The sequence below is a fragment of the Meles meles genome, chromosome 20 (genome assembly GCF_922984935.1).
Source record: "Meles meles chromosome 20, mMelMel3.1 paternal haplotype, whole genome shotgun sequence".
Taxonomy (NCBI): Eukaryota; Metazoa; Chordata; class Mammalia; order Carnivora; family Mustelidae; genus Meles; species Meles meles.
The window spans coordinates 14,648,973-14,672,134 of NC_060085.1; the positions used below are offsets into that span (position 1 = coordinate 14,648,973).

The 23,162-nt window shown below is 53.3% G+C and overlaps 1 protein-coding gene across 8 annotated transcripts in view; it reads left to right on the plus strand.

Moving 5' to 3' along the window:
- Positions 1-8,017: 8,017 nt before the first annotated feature.
- The window catches only part of CRTC1 (CREB regulated transcription coactivator 1), a 74,524-nt gene continuing 59,379 nt past the window's right edge, over positions 8,018-23,162 (plus strand). For 5 of the 8 annotated variants that reach the window (XM_045990287.1, XM_045990289.1, XM_045990290.1 and 2 more), the window contains exon 1: positions 8,019-8,187. In XM_045990287.1, coding sequence (XP_045846243.1) covers positions 8,062-8,187 — 126 coding nt within the window. In that variant the 5' untranslated portion in view covers positions 8,019-8,061. Of the gene's footprint in view, positions 8,188-23,162 lie in introns of all 8 variants that reach the window. The other 3 variants (XM_045990285.1, XM_045990288.1, XM_045990286.1) reach the window with 1 other exon arrangement.

A 23,162-nucleotide genomic window follows, 5' to 3' on the forward strand; every position in this document is an offset into this window, starting at 1 on the left:
AAGCTGTTTTTAATTTAGCAGAAACTGGCTTGAATCTTCACTTTGTGAACGTTTGTGTCCTTCAGAGAAAGGCGGAACATGCCTTTGCACACACACGCTTACACAAATGCACGCACAGGCGTAAGCTCACATGCACACCTGCACTCACGCACTGTGACATGCACACTCACATGGCCACACTGGTGCTTGCACGGAGCCTTGCTTATATGCCCAACGACATGCTCGCGTGCTTGCTCACACAAACACACTCACACTCACCCTTGGACCAGCCTGGGCCTCTCTGCAGAGCACCCTGAAGGGGTCTAGAGCCTGTCACCTCATCTCCTCCCTTTACCTTTCATCCTGGGCGCTGGGGCCATGAATGGCCAGCCACTGCATGTAGCGACTGAGCTTGGGGAAAGCCCGTCTGCTTCCAGATGGCCTGCTTCCCCACCAAAGCCCTGGATGCAGCCGGCAGGAGCCTCCTTCCACACCTGGGCCCGGGCTGTGGGAAAACACTGTCTCCGGGGACGGTGGGATTCAGGCCCGCTAGAGGCAGGCCAAATGTGACTTCTGGGGCCTCGCAGCAAGAGAGGCCAAGGGGGCCTCCGGGGAGCTGTGTGAGGTGGGAATCTGCCCCGGACCTGGCCAGCTTGGAAACCTGCCCCTGGCTTTGTCTCTGAGAACGTAGCTCCTTCTCCTGTGTTCTCACAGGCCCTAGAGATTTCACTTCTCATGGTGGAGACTCGGTGCACGGGTTTTATTAGGGGCACCTGGCCTTGGAGGCACGGTCCGAATGTTTACCACACAAGCAGGAGCAGAGCTTCATCCACTCCATGGTCTGTGGGTACCATCTAACTGTGGACCCCACGAGCAAAAGGGCCATGAAGCCGCACTCCTGCCTACAGCAAGGCTCCAGCTTACATCTTGTGGCTGACCCTGGTTATTGCCATCCCGGCAGCCATTTCTCCTTCCTTGCCAGCAGAGCCCTGATTTGGTGCCAGCAGCAGCGTGCCCAGCCTTGGGGGTTAATTTAGGATTTGGCTGAGCCATTCTTGGCAACGCCTTTTGCCGGGGTTGTTTTTGATTTGGGCGTGTTTCCCAGATCTGGCCAGCAAGCTTTAAGGGGAGGTCTGGGGTGGGGGTTTCTGGACAAGAGAGAGGCCTCTTTGCCCCCTTCTCTCCCTTACTGCTTCCTGTGAGGACACGATGCCAGGAGCTTCTGCAGCCATCTTGTGGCCATGAGGAGCAAGTTGAGTGAGGTGTAGAGATGCTGCCTCCCAAAGCCCCCAAATCACAGGGCCACCTGTCCCACCCTGGAAACTGACTGCCAGACTCCTTTTTATGAGAAATCACAATGCCTGTGTTGCTGAAGATACTAGTGGTCAGATATTCTGATACTTGTAACTCAAACAGTTTCAAAATTATAAATGTAATATGCCGGGGATTGCCCATCTTATATAAATCAGGGTTTTTATTGCAAGCAACAGAAACTGCCTCGGGCTGATTTAAATGGCAAAAATGTGCATTGGAAGGCTGTTCATTTCCTCACAAAAGAGGCAGGAAGGCTGGAAAACGAGGCTCAGAAAACAGTAGAAACCTAGGGGCGAGGCAGCCAGGGCGATCAGCTGAAACCATGCTGGGGAACTGGTTGGCCGGGACACTTTTGCCATCACCATGGACTCCAGGTGCCTCAATTGGCACTGCCACCTGCCCTTGGCACTCAGCCACAGCTGCCCCTAAAAACCAGATGCCCGTCTGGTTGCTACTTCTTTGCACCACTTGCTCTGAGCGCAAACATCCTGTTGGCCTAGCCCACATCCTGTGTCAATGCTGTAGCTGCCCAGAGAGTGGGGAAAAGGACAACCTCAGTGTGTTAGCTGCCACTGCTGGGTAACAAACAGCCCCAAGTCTCAATGGCATGCAAAAACGGATGTTCATTTCTCGTGTCTGTGACTAGGCTGGAGGGGGCTTGTTCTGGGCTGCCCTCAGCTGGGCGTGCTCTCTACTCCGGGTGGAGTAGCCAGGAGTCTCAGACCCACCTGTCCCACAGCCTCGGACTAGCAGCTGGCCAGCATGCTCTACAGTGCTACCAGAGGACAAGTGGAATCACGTGAGTCTTCCAAGGTCTCGATTGGGAAACCATGTGCTGTCTCTTCTGCCTGTATGCCTTTGGCCGAAGCAGATGACAGGGTCAAGTCCAGAATCAGGGCTGGGGACGTATCTTCAAACTTAAGAAGGTAGACCTACATAGGAGTGTTGCAAAGGCCGGGACACAGGAACAAAGGGGGACAGAGGACCATCATTTGATCAGTCATAACAGGCTTCTGTTGTTAGTGGGGCCTACTCAACACTGTGGGGACTCCCCAGACTTGGAAGGGGACTCAGATACTGGGCCACCAAAGAGAAAAGCCGGCTCCACGACTCCTGCAACCAATCTACCCCCTGGTGGCCGACCCCTTTTCTGTAATGTAGGTTGGGGCTATAAGTGTCCTGGGCTTTTGGGCTGCAGGGAAGGGGTCTGTGTGGGGAGTTCAGTTGGAGCATGTCCAAGTCTCAGGGTAACATGGTGTCATTGGAAGGCCTACCCCAGACATGCCCTCAGCGTAGGTGGTTTCCAGGGAGCCACTGGACTGTTGGCGCTGCCCCTGTCCTGCCATCCCATAAAGCTGTTCCCTGGTTCCCTGTCCCCTAGTTCCAGGTTCTTGTTACCCTCTTTGGCAGCCCCACCCTGTTCCCCCTTTAACCTACAATCAGCCTGGGATGGGGGGACAAGGGGCCTAGGTCCTCAGCAACCCCTTTCCTATTCTATGGTAAAGGGTGCGTTCCATGCCTGGTCATTTCTGACTTCCTTCAGGTTCTCCCCTTTTGCTTCATAATCAAACCTGGTTCTTGCTTCGCCTTTTCAAAACTTTGATGAGGGCCTGGTTTGGAAGTCAAGGACGGGCCCTGGATGGTTTTCCCCTTTGCCTTCCCGCTCCAATGGCCCGAATTCACCTCTATGCAATGTGGGTACCCCGGATTGACTAAGATTCCATATAAGGCAGTGCAGAAAAGCAAGGCACGAAAACTAACATCTCGAGGTAGGGTTTTCTTCCCTAACAGTTATTGAATGCTTGCAAGGAAGCAGGCGCTGAGCTAAGTGCTTTACATGCGTTATCTATTTAATCTTCCCAAGAGCCTGCAAGAAGGAGTACCACTGTTCTCATTTAATACCAGACAGCCTGGCTCAGAGAGGTGAAGTCACTTTTCTGTTGTCACACAGGTGGAGAATTGGTAAGGACTGAACCACAAAGGAATGCTCAGGAGTTTAGGTTTATTTTATTTTATTTTTTAAAAGATTTTATTTATTTTAAAGATTTACTTGTCAGAGAGAGAGAGAGCATGTGCACAAGCAGGGGGGAGCAGCAGACAGAGGGAGAAGCAGGCTCCCCAATGAGTAGGAAACCCAACACGGGACTCAATCCCAGGACGTTGGGATCATGACCTGAGGTAAAGGCAGATGCCCAACCGAATGAGCCACACAGGCGTCCCTAGGTTTATTTTATTATTATTTTTTAGGATTTATTCGAGTAACATCCACGACCCCAAGACGAAGAGTCGTGTGCTCCTCTGACTGAGCCAGCCAGGTGGCCCAGGAGTTTAGGTTTTAATTTAGAATGTATTTAGAAGCTTTTTGCTGAGGAGTGCTATAGTCTGGATGCAGAGGAAAGGCCTTCTAAGCAGGGAGAGAGCCTGTGGCAGAATGCAGCAAGGCTGGAGTGGTGGACACGAGAAGGGGAAAAGTGGGAGCCGATGCTGGGGAAGCTGGCCAGGAACAAAGGAAGCTAGGCAAAACTATGAAGCAGAAGAGAGAAAACCGTATCCTGCATGCAGCAGGAAGTGGCTTAAAAGGACTCACTTCTTAGCTCACACGTGGATGTGCTGTGTAATTAAAGTGGAACTAGTCAACAATTGGGCCCTCTCAGCCCCTTTGGGTCGGGATTGGCTGGAGAAGGACCCCGGGCTGGGTGACCCTAGAGGGAGGAACGCAGCTCTCCTTAGGGTTCGGGATGGACTTTCTGGATGTGGGGGCATTTAGGTGGGTATTGAGGGATGAATAGGAGTTTCCCAGTCAGAAAATTATTCACTTAACAAACACTTCCTAACTCTCCCTCTGTGCCTAGTTTTCTGTTAGCTCTGGGGATCCAGGAAAACGGAATGAATACGCAAGTATAAAATGAGGCTTAGGGGCGCCTGGGTGGCGCAGTCGGGTTGAGCGTCCAACTCATAATTTTGGCTCAGGTCATGATCTCATGTGTTGTGAGATCGAGCTCCTGTGTCAGGCTCTGAGCTTAGCAGGGAGTCTGCTTGTGCGCGCGCGCTCCCTCTCTAAAATAAATAAATCTTTTTTAAAAAATGAGGCTTAAAGTACACAAAAGCTTCAAGGGATAAAGAATAAGCCTTAAGGCTAAAGAATTGGTATGTCTCTGTCCTTTGTGCATCACACAGGGAACTTAAGCCCAGGAATGTTTGGGTAGGGTGAACATACTTTCAGCTTCTGGTCTCAGTTGGTCTAGCAGGGTGCAGACAAGACCCTGGAAACAGCTGCCTTCAGAGAGTGGGATGCCCAGGTCATGAGACACACACAGGGACAGATTTCAGATAGGCCCTCAGGGAGGGTCTCTCAGAGGAGAGACCTGAAAGATGAGAAGGTGGAGGGTGCCACAACGATGCAGAAGCAGTCACCAGAGGCAGCAGTGCATGCCGAGATCTGGAGGTGGTACAGCAAGGAGGTTGGACTGGCTGGAATGAGAGGCCAGGGAGGCGGAAGGGGGATGAGGGCCTCCTGAGTCGCCAGGAGGAGGGTGGATTTTTTTCCTAAGTGTGATGGGGAGCATGAGATCCACCCTGATTTACAGAGACCGTGGGCTGCTCCGAGAAGCCTGCCCGGGACACACTAGCGTTAGCAGCTTTCTTTGATGAGCGAAGAAAGCAAAAACAGCCAGGGTTGGGTTCTGCCCTGGTCACCAGACACTTCAGCCTCGCCTTCCTCGGGACTGGGGGTCAATGGAGCGGGAGGAGGGCTTGGGTCACTGTCCGGCCATTGCACAATAAGCAGGCTCACAGCTTCCTCTGACTCATCACCAGGGTTTAGGACAGATTGAGTTACTGCCTGGGTGTGGGGTGAATGGGGGTGAGTAGGGTGAGCACTGGCTCTTCACCTCTGCTCTGCGGGCATGGCCCGGTTCGGTGACCTGATAACCCCTGCTACTACCAAATCTTTTTTGTTTTCTCTGCCCAGAAACTGGCTTAGTGCAGGCATATGTAAGTGATCAGGATAACCAGCAATTTCTGAGCACTTGTGAGCCAGGCACCAGACATGTATTAGCAGCATTTAAACCTTACAAAATCCAGTGTGGAGAAGGAAGCCAAGCTCTGCTTTCAGACCTGAGGTCTAGTCCTGGCTCTGGCACTTAACTTGGTACAGGCAACTGCCATTCCTGCTCTGTCTCTATTTCCTCTCTAATCTTATAGGATGGTGGCTGGAACTGGAAGTCGTATTTGTAGAATGCCCAGCTCTGCACCTGACTCCCAGAAGCTGTGGTCTTAGTCAGCACCAGAGACAGAAAATAGACCTCAAGCCAACTCCAGCAAAAAAAAGAATAAATTATTGGCTCCTATAACTGAAAACTGAATGTTGACTTCAGGTATGGCTGGATCCAGGAGCTCAGTGTCTCTCTAACTTTGCTTCTTTTTCTCTGTGTAGGGTCACACTCTTGGGACATCTCTCTTAAGTAGTGACATCTGGCACTGCAAATTTGTGTTATCCTTCAAACCAGCCATCCAAGCAAAAAGGTGCTTCGCTTTCCAGTGGTTTAAGCAAAAATTCCAGAATTGCATCTCACTGGGCAAACGGAACCACATGCCTGCCCTAGCCAATCGTGAAAGCAAAGCAATGGGCTCTGATGATTGGGAAAGACTTCCAACTTGGGAAGGCGTGTTTGTGGGGAGAGAGGGTAATGAAGCCCATGCCATCTACATATCATGGACTGAAAATTGCAGGATGTTCCCTGAAGGGCAATTGGTTGTTGGCATCCAAAAGAAGAGGGCAGATGCTTGTTAGTCAAAAAGGTTAGAAGACCACAAAAGTACTCAAAACCATTAGAACAAAAAGGATAAAATAAAGTAGGGTAGTACCCAGGACAATCCAAATTAAAAAAAAAAAAAATATATATATATATATATATATATATACTTAATATGGACATTTCAGCAAATAGTTGTAAAGCGTGAATAAAAGCATGTTCAGAAAATACTGGTGATCCCTCTATGATCACCACTAGCAAATAGTTGTAAAGCGTGAATAAAAGCATGTTCAGAAAATACTGGTGATCCCTCTATGATCACCACTAGCAACCCCTCCAGCCATCCCTTACCCTAATAAGAAGTATGTTTTTAAAAAATGAATCTTTCTTTCCCTTCCTTCTTCCCTTCCTTCCAGTGTGCTTTTTGTTTAATTAGAGGTGTCCTACTATTCCCTAGCTGCCTCTCTTGGCTTCCACCCTGTCTGTGCCTGGAAATCCCTGGAGCCTTCTGAATATAAACCTTTGATATTGGTGGTCATGGTCCCTCTGCTTGGGAAGGAACAGTTAGATGTCAGAAGCTTTTTATTTCCCTGGGTCACCCTCCTGCCACTGGGAAGACCCTGCTACCCTTTTCAGTGCTGGATCTAGTCTAGGTGGGGTTTCTGGACCTTTCCTATAGCACCCCATGGCAAACCTGTGGTCCTTCTGCGTTAAGGATCCAGAAAATAGAAACTGGTCAAATGTAAGGTGATAGGGAAAGCAAGGTGTTAAAGATGATGCCTGGGATTTGGGACCGTGGGGGCTGCTGACAAGGTTCAGGCTTCAGCTCAAATGCCCCCCACCCCCGCTTCCCTGACAGTAGTGGCCCAGAGCCTCCCTCCCTATCATCGATGTCCTGCCAGTCCAGGGGCATCTGGGTGGCTCAGTTGGTTAAGCATCTGCCTTCAGCTCAGGTCATGATCCTGGGATCCTGGGATCAAGCCCCACATCAGGCTCCTTGCTAAGCAAGGAACCTGCTTCTCCCTCTCCCTCTGCTGCTCCCCCTTCTTGTACTCTGTCTGTCAAATAAATAAAATCTTAAAAAAACAAATCCTGCCAGTCCATTACTAGTTTTCTTTTTAAAAAATATTTTATTTATTTGACACACACACAGACACACACACACAGCACAGGCGGGGTGGGGGGGGGGGGGGAAGCAGGCAGAGGAGGCTCTAGAGTCTCCCGGCTCTAGGGAGCCTGATGTAGGCCTTGATCAGAGGACCCTGGGATCATGACCTGAGCCGAAGGCAGAGGCTTAACCTACTGAGCCACCCAGGTGCCCCTAGTTTTAGTTTCCACATCACAATTATTTCCATCAGAAATGTTTTTGGGTCATTTTTTGGTTGGTTGTGTTTGTCCCCCTCCCTAACTGCGCACCCTGTCAGGTCAGGGAGCATGTCTCCTTGCTCACGCCTTTCCCCCACTGTGCCTGGCACATACAGGCGCTCAATAAATATTGTTGAATGAATGAATGCATGAATGAGCATCTCCCTGAATTGGTCTCAAAGCTAAACTAGTCCGAGTCCCAGCTCAGCATCGGGGTGCTACCTGTCCTTGTGGGTTGCTGGCCCCATCCTTGTAAATTGGAAGGTTTTGGGTCCGGCGGTCTCCTTGGGGGCTCTAGGGCCCCAGCCCGCCCGAGAACCACGCTTACCCAATAGCCAGGCGGCCGCTGTCCAGCGGGCCAGGAGTCTACTCACTACGCATGTGCTCAAACCCTAGTCTTTTTTTCCAGCCCCTCCTCACCCCCCGCCTCTTCTGTTGTACCCTAGCGCGCCGCTAGGGCGTGCGCATGCGCTTTCGCCCCCGCGCCGCGCGCCGCTCCCGTACGCCTGCGCCGCACTCACGACCACCAAGGCGCCTGCGCACTGCCCGCCGCCCGCGGGCCCGGCCGGCGCTTGCGCGGTGGCACTGGCGAGTGGGGGGGGGGTGAGGAGGTGGAGGAGGAGGAGGAGGAGGAGGTGGCGGCGAGAAGATGGCGACTTCTAACAATCCGCGGAAATTCAGCGAGAAGATCGCGCTGCACAACCAGAAGCAGGCAGAGGAGACAGCGGCCTTCGAGGAGGTCATGAAGGACCTGAGCCTGACGCGGGCCGCGCGGGTAAGGGGGCTGTCTGCCCCGACCCTTCGGGGCCGGGAAGGAAGGGAGGGAGGGGGCGCGTGTCCGGCGTGTGCACGGGGCGGGGGGCGCGCGGCGGGGGCGGGGCGCGTGCGGCGGGGCGGGGCTTGGCACAGCCTGAGGGTACAGGTGTCCCTCCGCCCCGGGCATCGTGGGCGGGACAGGTGCCCCCCACATCACCGATATCTGAAAGGGCTCAGGTGCCCCCACATCATTGCTACCTGGAGGTTGGGATAGGTGTCACACTATCATTATTATTTGGAGGGGACAGTGGCCTCTACCTCATTACTACCTGGAGGGAGTAGGTGCCACCACATCCTTGTTACCTGAGGAGGGACAGGTGTCCCTACATCCTTGCTACCTGAGGGCGTCAGATGCCTCCATATCAGTGCTACTAGGGGAGACGGGATGACACCGTGAGGTGTATGAACTGGGCGCTGCTTGCAAGCATCATTGTTACCTGGGCAGAGGGCGATAGATGTTCCCAGATTGTTGGTACCTGATGCGGGAAAAGTGTCCCCACATCATTGCGACTTAAGGGGAACAGCTGTCCTCACATCATTGCTACCTGACGGGACGGGTGTCTCTACATCTTTGTCACCTGTACCTTCACTCCCTGGGTATTGGAGGAAGGATAGGTATCTTCATTTGTAATTTGTAGACTTGAGGTAGGGTAGGTATTTCTCCCTTTCGGATTATCTGAAGGAAAGTTTTGGTACCCTCTTCTGTGGGGACCTGAGGGTGGTCAGGAAGACAGATTGTGCGCATCCTGGAGCTTGGAGTGGAGACAGCTACCCCTTCCCCATGTAGCCCATATGGTGGGGACCAGGTTGTGTTCCTCCCACTGAGACAAGGGACAGCTGGCCACGGATGGCTCCTGGCCGCTCAGGACCAGGGTGGAGGGACAGTTCTTCCTCAAGTTGCTTGCTGTGTTTGGCGTGCAGGGGCAGGCCCGGTTACCTGCTCATCTCACCTGGGAAGCTACTGTGGGCCCCGAGAGGAGTTGGAGGCTTGGCTCTTCTCCTGGGCCCAGCTCTCTGGCCATATGAGTCCACTGAGGTCCCAAGCTCCTCAGTACTCTCTTTTGTCAAGTCTGTCTAGCAGGTCCTTCCTTGTGGGTCAAAGAGGAGAGCACGCTTTGCACAGGTGACAGTAAATCTCTGCTGCATTCGTGCAGAGTGGTGAGACCCTCCCTGCTGTCCTACATCCTGAGGTCTTGGGAAGGGTTTGAATGGGAGCTGCAGACACCCATATGGTTGGTTTCTGGATTTGGCCTCTGATCTGACTGTCCCAGGCCGATGTACCTCTGTGACACGAGCCTCAGTCTCTGATTCTTCAGGTGGAATTTTCAGTCATACTCTTTTCTGATTAGCTTCTAGTTTCTCTGTGAGATCATGACCACATAGGCTAGAATGCATATCTTTATTTCTGTGGATTTGTTTGCTTCATATTGATGGGATGCTCACCATTGACCAGGTACCTGCCCCAGCAGCTTATGTTCTTGGTTAGTGTGTAGAGGAGGAGATGGCCGGTGAATGAATGAATGAGAGCAAGCAAGCACCTTGAGTGTCCCCATAAGTTAGGGCTGCGGAGGGCAAGAATGTCCACTTTATCTTGTCTCATGCAGTCGGTGTATGTAGTGTGACAGGAAGAAGAGGGTCATACTAGGTTGATGGCTGTTTTCATGACTGGAGGTCTGGTTTCTGCATTGGGGTTGGAAATGTATTACTGTTTTTTTAAAAAGGTTTCATTAAAATAACAGCTTTATTGAGATCTAGTTCGTGTACTGTAAAATTCACCTGTTGAAAGTGTAAAAATTAGTGGTTTTTAGTGTATTTTACAGACTTGTGCAAATATCACCGGTGTCTAATTCCAGAACACTTTCATCACCCTCGAAAGAAATCCCATCCTCATAGTCACTCCCCATTCCTCCTTCCCTCAGCCCCTGGCAACCACCAGTCTGCTTTCTGTCTCTATGGATTTACCTATTCTGGACATTTCATATACATGGGATCCTACAACATGTGGCCTTTTCTGTCTGGCTTCTCTTCACTCAGCATAGTCTTTTCCAGGTTCATCCACTTTGGAGCGGGTATCAGAGAACTTCATTGCTTTTAATGGCCAAGTAATACTCCCTTGAACGCAGGGAGCACATTTGCTTATGTGTCATCTATTGGTGGTGTTAGAAAAGATTTGTAAGATATGTGGACAGCCATTCTCTTGGTCCTGGTAACCATTTTCTGTCTCTTTCCTCCCTGTCATCTTCCTTTACACGGGGAGTTGGGCGTGAGCCCTGGGCGGAGGTGAGCTAACACAGGATCTTGTGAGACAGAGCAGTATTCTGTACTGGGAGGGGGGGGTGATTCTGTCCCGCAGGGACATTAGGCAGTGTCTGGAGACATTTTGGTTGTCTTGTCTTGGGGGGGGGGCACTCCTGTCATATGGTGGGTAGAGAACAGGGATGCTGCTCAATACGCCATGATTCCCGGATGGCCCCCACCACAGAGAGGGATGCGGGCCCAAATGGCAGCAGTGCTGAGGCTAAATATCCTTCAGTTTGGAGGAAATGTTGGGGGGCGGGCAGGGATACAAGCTTTGCACCTGGGCAGCTAGAGTTCAAAGCTCTGCACCCACCTGGATGGCTGGGCCATCTTGGATTGGCTGGTGGCTTTTCCCACACGTGGAAGCAGGATGGGCAAGCTCTCTCCAGGCCCGTTGGGCTGTTGCGTGTGACGAGTGGCACATCCGCAGTGCCTGGTGCGGGGGAGAGAATCCACGGGATGCGGGCTCCCCTCCCGCCCTCCTGTGGGTGCAGCCTTCCCCTGTGATAGACGCCAGAGCGTTGCCCATACCTGAGAAGAGGTGGGATGCGGCTGGTTCCGTACCTCCTCCTTCCCCTGAATTCTTTAGGACAGCACGCCTGAGTGTCAGTCTATAGTCCTGGGTGGTGATAGGCATGCTGTTACCACGTGAAAGCCAGCAGTAGTGCAGCCTGATGCGAAAATCCGTGCTGTGACCTTACCCAGGGGCAGGGACCCTAAGGACCAGGTCGGGTGTGCGGATGAATTGTGATGTCAGTGAGACCACTTTGAGGTTGCAGGGTAGAAGGGTCAGCACGGGAGTATTCCATTCTTGTCCTCAGACTTGGGGGGACGGCCCGAGGTGCAGGGAGGGCTGCGGTGCTCTGCTGTGTGACTTTGGGCAGGTCTCGCAAGCTCTCTGGGCTTTAGAATCTTGACCTGCAAGGTTGGGGCAGCACATATCAGGGACTGGCCAGGGACCATGTTGGGTGCTGGGGAAACAGCAGCATCTGAGGCATGTGAGGGCCTTGATCTTGGGGAGCCAGTGTGGTTTTAGGGGAGACAGGAGAGAATTGCTGCAAATGAATAAAATGGATGTTCTCAGAAGCGACAGAGTGACCTGCGGGGACTGGCTGGGGTGGAAGGTTGACACCCCGACAGTGAGGTGCAGCCACTCAACATGGGGGAAAAGTGTCCCAGGTGACGGACAGGCAGGCACAGAAGCCCTAAAGTGGAAAGGCTTGGCGAGATTGAGGACAGATCAGAAGACAGTGAGGCTGGCACGTAGAGAAAGTGAGAGTCAAGGTGAGGTTGGCGTGGCTTGGCGAGCCCTGGATTTCACCGAGGGAGGGGCCCCGGGAAGGTTTGTGATGGCGAATGGCTTGATCTTTTGCTTTATTGAGATACATTTCCTAATACAGTCAGTTTGTGCACCGAAAGCGTACCATTCAGTGGTTTTTAGCATGTTCATAGAGGTGTGTAACCATCACCAGTCAACCTTGAAGTGCTTCCATCACTCCAAAAGGAGGCCCCACGCCCTCTCCCCCAGCCCTGGGCACCCACTCATCTGCTTTCTGTCTCTGTGGATTCGTGCGTTCCGGACATTTTATACATGTGGAATCGTGAACCATGTGGCCTCTTGGGGCTGGCTTCTCACGCAGCACGAGGCCTTCGAGGTCCATCCACACTGTAGAGTGTGCCAGGCCTTCGTTCTTTGTAAAAGTAAATTGTGGAAAAATGGATAGATCCTAAAATTCACCACCTTCACCATTTTTAAGTGGACAGTTCCGTGGTAATGAGTACATTCACAGTGCTGGGCACGTGCGTCATTTCCTGTTTAAGGCTGCATATTACTGCTTTTTGTGACCCTGCCACGTTCCGTATACCCGTTCATCCACCGGTGGACGTTTGGGTTGTTTCCACCTTTGAGCCCTTGTGACTGTCCCTGCCACAGGCTTCCGTGCCCGGGAGCTTGTGTGGCTGCAGCCCTTCTTCTCCCTTGAGTGTGGACCAGGGAGCTGAGGTCACATGACAGTGCCAGGTCATAGGGTCACTGTCCGTTTAACCATCTGAGGACTCTTCATGTCTCACGAAGGTGGCTATGGGCTGAACAGGACAGGGCGTGAGAGGGAAAGCAGGCAGACAGCGAGAGGCTGCTGTAGCACCCAGGTCTGGGATCGGGGAACCGGCTTGAACAGGGAGGTGTTTGTGGTAGAGACCAGGGCGAGTGGCTTTGGGTGATACTTTGGCAGCAGAGCTGCCCGGATGTGCAGGTAGGTCTCCTGTAGGGGAGTGAGGGGAAGGAGTATGGGGTGTGTCACCTGCCTGGTGGGGGCTCAGGACACAGCAGGCTCTGTGTGTGACTGATCACTAAGCATTACAGGGAGCAGCCCTTGGGTCAGAAAAAGTCCACACGCAGAGCAAAGCAGTCCGTGGTGGCCCCGCTGGGGTTGCCAGTTATGGCTGCACTGAAGGAGGGTGTTCTCCCGGCCCTACCCTACTACGGGGGTGGCTCTGCACAGGCTGGAGGAAAACGGGTCCCTGGGCGGCAGGCAGAGCGCAGCGGTGGCTCGGGTTCGCTGAGCGTGAAGGCCGCCCCCAGTCCTGGCCCCAGTCCTGGCTTTGGCACTGTTTGCCTCTGTGCCGGCTGCTTCAAGTGTCTGGTGCCATCTGCAGCCTCAACACACACGCACGCAGGGCTCCCTGAGCTGCTCTGTTTGAGAGGCTGGAGTGAGCCATCTCCCGCCCCCAGAAAGCCCCAGCAGGCTCAGTGCTCTCCAGGTTGTGAGCTGCATGCCAAGGATTGGGTTGAATAGGATTTGTCTGTGTCCAGACCCCCAGAAACTGTGGCCGTGACCTTATTTAGAAAAGATGTCTCTGTAGATGAAATTAGGGTAAGGATCTTGGGATGAGTTCATCCTGGATTTATGGTGGTCCTGAATCTTGTGACTGGCGTTCTCGTAAAAAGAGGACACATAGCCACGCGCAGGAGAAGGCCACGTGATGGTGATGATGGAGGCAGAGACCAGTGTGATGCTCCCATGAGCCAAGGATGCCAGGAGCCCCCAGAAGCTGGAAGAGACCAAGAAAGATCCTCCCCTAGAGCCTTGGGAGGAATGCGGCCCTGCCCACACCTGGATTTGAGAAGTCTGTTCTCCAGAACTGTGACAGAATAAAGTCCTCTTGTTTTACATTGCTCAGTTTGTGGTCCTTTGTGACGGTGGCCCCAGGTCACTCTCCCGCCAGGCTAAGGCAGGGTCTGGGTGCCTTGTCGAAACCACCTCGGGATAGTGGGCCTCGGGCTTGTCTGCAGATGCACACATCTGTCCTTTTCTGGGCTGGTCATACAGGTCGTGTGGCCTTTACCATTGAGGCCTAGAGGGGACCCTTCATTCATCCATTGTCAGAAACTGGGGACCCTCACCCCATTGCTGGCCCCGAGCCAAGGGTGATTAAGCCAGAGGGATGATACGAGGAGCAAGGCCCAGGGGCGAGATGAGGGTTTAGTTTATCCTAAGGTAGTGGGTCAAGTTAGCCCTCTTGGTTCCTGATCCCTGCCTGGCACCATGTGGCCTTCACTAAGTCCCCTGATTCTTTTTTTTTAAAGATTTTATTTATTTATTTGACAGATCACAAGCAGGCAGAAAGGCAGGCATAGAGAGAAGGGGAAGCAGGCTCCCTGCTGAGCAGAGAGCCCGATGTGGGGCTCGATCCCAGGACCCTGAGACCATGACCCGAGCTGAAGGCAGAGGCTTTAACCCACTGAACCACCCAGGCGCCCCAGGTCCCCTAATTCTTGATGCCCAGTCCCCCTCAGAGAGGAAATGTTGTCTTCCACACCATACAGATGGGGAAACTGAGGCCCAGAGTTGTGTCCTAGCTGGGAAGAGGTAGAGTTGGTGCTCAGCCCCAAGACCATCACACACAACGTGTCTGAAACAAGGAATTAAAACCGCAGTCTGGAACCTTCTGTTGCTTGCCAGAGCACATGTGGTCTCACTTGGGCCTTGATTTCTCTGAGATGTGGTTGTTTCTGCCGCGAAGCGCATGTTCCTGCTATGACCCAGGCATACATATTTCTTGCCATTGACTATTGTCGCAGAGGTGGTGGCTCTGGGGTACATCAAATGCCCCTTCGTGTGTGACCCATGGCTCTTCTCCCTCTGAAAGTCACTGCCTAGATCAGGCTGGGTGCTCCAGCTCCCCACAGCCCGCAAGAGACAAGCTTCTAAGGTGTCGTTTGGAAGGAGGCTTTACATGGGAGTCCCAGCACTTTCTCAGCCTTTCCATGCATGCTTCCCACAGGTGACTTTTGAATGTCCCCCACCAGCCTGAGGTCCTGTGCAGAGAACCCCTCCCCAAGCTCGCACCTAGCCCCAGACACCCCTGGTTCCATGCACACTACAGGTCCAGGAAGGCCTCCTGGATTCCTCAGAGCAGGTGGACCCCCACCTCTGCGCACCGCCTAGTGAAACCATATTCAGGGCAGTTCCTCTCCTCATCATGTCCCCACGACGTGAAAACAGGGGCTCAAGCAACACTTGCTGGGCGAGGTTCGGGGGCGGGGGGCTGAGAGACAGGCATGGGAACAGAGGGCTTAGTCCTGAAGATGCCTTCTCACTTTCTTGACTGTGACCCAGGTGACAGGGTTAGAAATTACTATTTCGTGGCATCCCAGCACCCAGCAACAAACATCAAATCGAAATAACTTTCTCCAAGGAGTCCTGCCTCCCCGTCCGTGGGGGGAAATTTGATAAAATCCGTTCCCTTCTGTGTAACATAGAATGCTAGTGGGAACTCACTGAATGATTTCTAACCCCACTAATATGGAGTTGAGTGACTATTCTTGTTTTTGTAAATAAAGCTTTATTAGAATGTGGCCATGCCCCTTCGTTTATGCCTCATCTATGGCAGAGTTGAGTCATTTTGACATTGACCACATGGCCTGCAGAGGCGAAAATATTTCCCCTCTGGAGATTTGTGGAAGGTTTGCAGGCACCAGGACAATGGGTCTGGCCTGCAGCTTGAGACCTGCTGACTTAGAGCAACAGGGAAGGTTGGGAAGATGGTGGGCGGTGGTTCTGTCACTTTGGGGGCCTCTGAACCACCTGTGAGATGCAAACTCCTGGGGTCGCCCAAGATTCTGCTTCTGCAGATCCAGATCCAGGTGGGAGCCTGAATTCTGAGTGGGGACCCGAAGAGCCAGCCACACAGGCCTCGCTGGCAGTCCTGTGCCCTGGGGTCACCAGGGCTGTGCCTTGCAGAGGGAGAGCCTTGGCCTTGGTCGGGGTTGTGAACCAGCTGCCTGGCCCTTGCTTGGTGGCACAGTGGTATTTGTCGGTCAATAGAACCGAGGAAGCACCAACTGTCACTGGTCCTAAAGCTGGCCCGGGGGACAGTGCAAGGTGACTCTTGTCTTTGGCTTGGACCTTCTGGTCCTGGTTGGGATTAATTAGATTTCTCTGGGTTAGAGCTGGGCCATTGCAGGCACTGTGGAAGGGTACACATCCGTGCTTTTCTTTCTTTCTTTCTTTCTTTCTTTTTTAAGATTTCATTTATTTATTTAAACAGAGAGTGAGAGAGCATGTGCACAAGCAGGGGGAACAGCAGGCAGAGTACACAGAGGGGGAAGCAGGCTCCCTCCTGAGTGAGGAGCCCGATGTGGGACTCAATCCTAGGACCCAAGAATCATGACCTGAGCTGAAGGCAGCTAGTTAACCAACTGAGCCACCCAGGTGTCCCCACATCAGCCCTTTTCTGCTGCTTTTCTGTCCTGGGAGCTTTCTGGTCTTAGCTCAGGGGTCTGGGGATCCTTCTGGTGCTGTTCCATGAGACAAGGCAAAGGTACCTCAGTGGTCAGGATTAAGAGACTGTGGTGCTAGTGATTTCTTTTTAAATGGGACCCTCTAGAAAATGCCATGCTGATGTCAGGGGTGGGATCCGCTCTGGGGAGAGACTGGCCTGAGCGCAGTGCCAGGGAAGCAACAGAGACAAGTGGCACGGAGGGGCTCGTCCCGGCCTGTTCTGCCTCCAGGGGCATTTGGCAACATTGGGGACATTTGTGGTTGTCCTGACTTCTGCTGGGAGGATGCTGTTGGCCTGTGGTGGGTGGAGTCTGGAGATGCTGCTCAGCACACTCCGCAGTGCCCTGGACAGCCCCAACCCAGAGAACGATGCAGCCCCAGGCATCTGTGGTGCCCAGGCTGGGCAGCCCTGCTCTTGCAGCCCCCAATGTGCTGGGATTGTGCAGGTGCAGAGGGGCCGGGGCGAGGCCCCAGGTCCAGAAACTACAAGTGTGAAGCCTAGTGACAGGTAATAACACCCCTGGGGAGCTGATGGTCTTCTCCCTGGTTTATAGAGCGGAAACTGAGGCTTGGAGAACAGCATTAGAGACAGGTGAGCTGGGATTTGACCTGAGTCTCTGGTGTGTTTTCTCTCTTCTCATGCTGCTCTGGGAGTTTGTCAGCTGGTCAGGGTGGAGCAGAGCCTTTTAGGCTCCTGAAACCTTGTGCTGGAGGAGCAAAGACAGCATGGGCGGAGCAGCTGGGAGGGAGGCAGGGCGGGTGGTGGAGGACCCTGGGCCAGACCCTGTGTGTGGGCCGTGGGGAGCCATGGAATGTTCCAGCAGGATGGCAGCATGAGTGACACAAAGATGCAGGGAGAGGCAGGAGCCAGACTTGCTAGAGCCCGTGTGCATATGCCCAGTGGGTTGTTGTAGAAACCCACGAGGAAGCCTGCTGCTTCTCCTGTTGCACAGATGAGAAACAAGTGGAGAGGTGATTGGCTCCCTGTGCTGAGGGGCTCCCTTTGAACCCATGTCTGAATCCGGGGCTCGTGTTTCTCTTCATTTAGGTACAGAGGACCCTGCTGTATGCTCAACTTCTGTTCATATCCATCTGTTGAGGATCATGGAGGTTATCCCTGGTTTTTTGCAAACCAGACAATTACTACATTTGTCCCCATGGGTACATGCACCCAGCATGGCCCCACCTGTGTGTCCTTTTGCCCCACGGTGGGGAGGGGGCATATAGCAGCTTGCGGTGGGCTGTGGGGCAAAGAGAGGGCTGCTTTGGGATACTTAGTGGTTAATGATGACAGTTAATCAGGAGGTGAGAGGAAGGAGGGCAGGGTGGAGGCTCCCTGGCTGTGGTGGGGGAACCAGAGAGAAAGGGGTGGGGGGGAGAGTCCCGCTTGGCCTTGGAGCCTGTGGGATGGAATGGCCCCTGGTCCTGGCTGGGGTGTTTCTGACTCCCTGCCTTGCCTCCTGCTACCACATCCAGCCCCATCCTGGGGCAGAGGTGAGTGGCTTGCCCTGGCAGGTGTGGCCACGGTGCTGCTAGCTGGATGGGGGTCCAGGTGCGCAAACAAGGAAGCCACGGCCTGCCTTACGGGCCAAGGACACGGAGAGAGTCAATATTTATTTGCTAAATGGAAATGAAGTGCAGAAAGTCTGGGGGGATTTTGTAGCACCTGTGCCCCGCCCAGGGCCACGGCTGCTGGGCTTCTCTTTGCTTCCTCCCGGGTGAGTTTAGACCTGGCTGAGCTTTCTCTGTGCTCTGCTCCCTCTCTGTGAAGCAGGGGTCCCAGTGGTCTTGGTCTGGTCGGACTGTGGTCAGATGTAGGTTAATGCAGGTGGCGCATCCAGAATGGGGCCAGCGGGGAGATGCTCACTGCGTGGTCGCTGCTGCTGCTGAGATTCTGGAGGTGTGTGCACAGTGAACACATGGTGGCGCTCAGTGGGTACTCCTCCGATGGCAGGCGTTCAGCAGGCACACTGTGTGTGTGTGCTTAGCAGGTGCTCAGCAGCTCTTGGCAGCTGGCACACGGTGCACTGCGGGTGAGCACACAGCTTACAGTCAGCAGGCAGCCCGCACACAGTGTGTACTCAGCAAGCATTCAGCAGGCACGCAGTGTGTACTTGTCAAGCGTTCGGCTCGTGCACAGAGTGTACTCGGCAGGCGTTTGGCAGGCGCAGCATGTACTCGGCAGGCGCCTGGGAGGCGCCCGGCAGGCGCGCAGAGTGTACTCAGCAGGCGCCCGGTGGTAGCGCAGCGTGTACTCGGCAAGCATTCGGCGGGAGCGCAGCGTGTACTCGGGAAGCGTCGGGCGGGCGCGCAGCGTGTACTCGGCAAGTGTCCGGTGGGCGCGCAGCGTGTACTCGTCAAGCATCGGGCGGGCGCGCAGCGTGTACTCGTCAAGCATTCGGCAGGAGCGCAGCGTGTACTCGGGAAGCAATAGGCAGGCGCGCAAAGTGTTCTCAGCATTTGACAGGCGCAGCGCGTACTGGGCAGGCATCCGGCAGGCGCGCAGCGCGTACTGGGCAAGCGTCTGGCAGGTGTGTAGTGTGTACTCCGCAAGCAATCGGCAGGCCCGCAGAATATACTCGGCATTCGGCATGCACAGCGTGTGCTAGGCAAGTGTCCGGCCGGTGCGCAGTGTGTACTCTGCAAGCGTCCGGCAGGCGCACAGCGTGTACTTGGCAAGCATTTGGCAGATATTTAGCAGGCACACAGGATGTACTCAGCAGACACGCAGTAGGCGCATAGTGGGCATTCAGCAGGTGCTAAGCAGACACTGAACTGTGACCTCCCTGAGGGCCGGCCCGTCTCCAGTTCATTCTGGAATTGCTCAGGTGCAAGTGTCCTTTAAAAGGGCCAGTTTCCCATCACACAGGCTTCCCTCCCTTATGTAGCAGGAGTGTGATGTGTGTTCCTCTTCACAATCTGGGAAAACATCCGAGGTGCTGAGGAGCCATGGAGCCTGGTGGGGTGCATGGTGGTCTTACTGGAGCTTCAGTTTGGCTGAACAACTTCAGGGAGAAAGTCTGAGTATTGACCAGGCATGGTGTGTTATGGCATGGATTGTAGACCCATACGGGCTTGGGGCCAATGGGCTTGGGGCAGCGTGGTGCCCTGGGATGGAGAGTAAGAAGCATCAGGATTGTCTGGTGAGGTCTCCCTGCAGTGACCAGAATTTGGACTGGAAATTCCATTCGTTCAGTCAGAATTTACTTACTTATTTTTAGAGATTTTATTTATTTGAGAGAGAGAGCACACGCATGAGTGAGAGGCAGAGGGAGAGGCAGAAGGAGAAGCAGACTTCCTGCCGAGCAGGGAGCCTGATGTGGGGCTTGATCCCAGGACCCTGAGATCATCATTCAGTATTTATTGAGCACCTACCTGGTGCTTTGTCCTGGGGAGGCCTTGCAGAACAAGTCAAAGGAAACAGTGGCCAGCTGGTCGCCAGCCCTGAAGTCATGGCTCTAAGAGAGTGAAATGGGGCGGGGACCCTTTGGGGAAGGTGATGTTTGGGCTGAACCCAGGGGATGAGGATGAGCCATGGAGATGAAAAGTGTGAAGCTTGTCATGGGGGAGAGCCTGACCTGACCGAGCTCAGTGAATGGATAGCTCCTGGGCCCTGGTCAGTGGTCAGGGTCTGGTAGTGAGCTGCTCTGGGAAGGTTTTAAGCAGGGCTCTGATACAAGATGTCGGTTTAGCAAAGATCCTTCTGGCTGCCATATGGGGGGTTGCAGGGACCTGAGATGGGGCTGGGGTAAGGGTCTCCCCTCCTCCACCCTGAGATCATGGGCGTTGAATTCATTACAGACCAGGACTTGCTGACCTGGGAGATGTTCTTTCATTCTAGAATCAGGAATCTGATTCCCCAGGAAGGTGATGGGGGCAGTTTATATTACATAGTTTCGATTTTGTGCTCTGGTGGCTCCTGGGCTGAGGAAAGGCATTTTTGCAGTCAAGACCAGAAGTCCGAATTTCATACATGAAATTCCTCTTTGTTTTGTGGTCCCAACCTGACACCCCACTGGTCACAGTGTTTTCCCCCAAAAGGTGGGGTGTGGCATCTGTCCAGAGGAGTGAGTCTCTGCTTTGAAGGACAGATTCCTGTCAGCTGTTCAGTGGACCAGCACCCATTCCCAGCCACAGCCTCAGCTCTGTGGTCCCTCCCTGACTGCCCAGGACTCCACTGTCAAGCGGTGGAGTCCCCTGAAAATTCCTGAAGCTGCCTTCCCTGCCTGCTGGGCTTGTAGGGGAGCTCTCTGTCACACCTTTTTTTTTTTTAAATGAAAAAAAAAATTGTGTTTCAAAACTCCGATGAAAGTTGAAAACAAAACCCAAAGCACTTCCCCTTCCTTCTGTGCATCTGACACAGCTCACCTGGGCACAGAGGGTGGGTGGGTGCGTGCCAGCTGGTCATTTGCCTGGAAATCTCAGGGAGGAAGTGTTGGCCCAGCCAGGCACAGTGCCTGGGGCTGGCTCTGCAGGGCCAGCTAGTCTTTGGGCTGGGTGGCTGGATAGCTGGGGAGGGGGGAGGCAGAGCACGTCCCAGCCTGGCTGAAAAGCCTCTCTCGGTAAGTTCAGTGGTTCTCAAGGAGCTGAAGGAGCAGGCTCCCGCAGCCCTCTTCCGTGGGTCCTTGTGCACCTGTGAGCAGCGTGCTTCCTCAGTCCCTTCGGTCCTCCCAGGCAGGCGGGGTTTGATAGCTGTAATTAGGACGGGAGTGGCTCATTAAATCATCACAGAATCAATGCGGAGCCCGGGGAGTGATTTGTAGGCCCAGCAGCCTCAGTCTTTGCCTGCAGGTGGCGAGGAGATGCTAATTCCCTCACCGCTGGCTCAGCACACGCAGAAGGGGGAGCCCTGGGAGTCCATAGCCGGGCCCTGCTGGGGGCCACTTGTGCCCTAAGAACCTGCCCATGGCCCCGCCTTGTCACCCCAGCGGCTGGCCAAGTGGCTCCCTCTGGCTCCAGCCCTGCCTCTGTTGACTTCCCTCAAATGACTCCACTTCTCAGTGCCTCAGTTTCCCATCAGTAGAGTTGTGCAGCTTAGGACATGCCTACTCCAAGTGCTTGGCTCCTTGCCTAGCTGGCATCAGGGTGCCCTGTGGGGCAGCTGTGAGGGCAGGGTCTTACCCTTTGGACCCATATGCCGTGGCTTGACACGTCACAGATTCCATGACGTGGCTTAGGAACCATTTGCTCAGTTTTATTTGGGGGCCGGGCAGTGAGTGTATTCATTTCTCTTCATTTTTATCTTTTTTCCTTTTCTTTTTTTAAAGATTTTTATTTATTAATTAGAGAGAGTGTGCACGCACACAAGTTGGGGGAGGGTCAGAGGGAGAAGAGACTCCCTACAGAGCAAGGAGCCCGATGTGGGGCTCCATCTGAGGACCCTGGGATCATGACCTGAGCCGAAGGCAGATGCTCAACTGACTGAGCCACCCAGGCATGCCATTCACTTTTTCTTTTGAGATAGTTTTAGATTTCAACGAGGAGTACAGACCGCGTCCATACCTCCTCACTCCCACCCTTGAACATGACACGTGACCAGCGTGGGCTGGTCAAACAAGGACAGCAGTGGCGGCACACTTCTACTGACTAGGCTCCGGACTACGTTTGGATTTCCCCCAGATGTCCCCCAGTGACTTTTCTCTGGCCCAGGATCCCATCCAGGCTCCTGTGTCACATTTGGTCATCATGTCGCCTCGGTCTCCAACCCACGACCATTGCTCAGGGTTTCTGCATCGCCCATGACCTTCCATCCCTGGATGAGAGCTGTTCAATCTCTGTTGTTCAGGGTGGTTTGTCTGATGTTTTCTTGCAATTGAGCTGAGGTGGTGTGTTTTGGGCAGGAATCCCACAGTGCTAATTTTCTTTTTATATTTTTCCTTTCCTCAAATTGTGGTAAAAAATGTACATAAAATTTACCATCTTACTCATTTTTTTAAAAAAGACTTTATTTATTTATTTGACAGAGACACAGTGAGAGAGGGAACGCAAGGGGGAGTGGCAGAGGGAGAAGCAGGCTTCCCGATGAGCAAGGAGACTGATCTGGGGTTCGATCTCAGGACCCTGGGATGATGACCTGAGCTGAAGGCAGACACTTAACAACTAAGCCACCCAGGTGCCCCTTACTCATTGTTAAATGTGTGGTTTGGGGCACCTGGGTGGCTCACTTGGTTAAGCATCCAGCTCTTGATTTTAGCTCAGGTCATGATCTCAGGGTCGTGAGATTGAGCCCTGCGTTGGGCTCTGTGCTCTGCGCAGAGTCTGCTTGGAATTCTCTCTCTCCCTCTCCCTTTGTCCCACCCCGCCATCCCCACTCATGCACATGCACTGTGTCTCTCTCTCTCTCTCACTCTCAGATCTTGAAAAAAAAAAAGAAAGTACGTGTGTGGCTCTTGGGCATTAAACACATTCTTACTGTTGTGGTAACATCCCCACCGTCCATCTCTAGATCTTCAGAGGGAACTCTTCACTGTTAAACACTAACTCCCCATCCCTTCTCGCCCTGCACCTGGTGCCTGCTATTCTGCTTTTCTGGCTCTATGAATTTGACCACTCCTAGAAATGGACTCATAGGACTTGTCTTTTTGTGACTGGCATATTTCAGTCAGCATAACGTCCTCAATGTTGCAGTACGTGTCTATGTTGTAGCGTGTGTCAGAATTTCCTTTCGGGGTTGAATAATACTCCATTACATGTCTGCATCACATTTGATCCATCCGTTCCTCATTCATCTGGGCACTTTTTTGGCTCTTTCGAATGATGGTGCTGTGAACATGGGGGTACGAATCCCTGCTTCCATTTTGGGGGCGTATATGCAGAGGCGGGATTGCTGGTTAATTTTTTTTTAAAGGTTTTT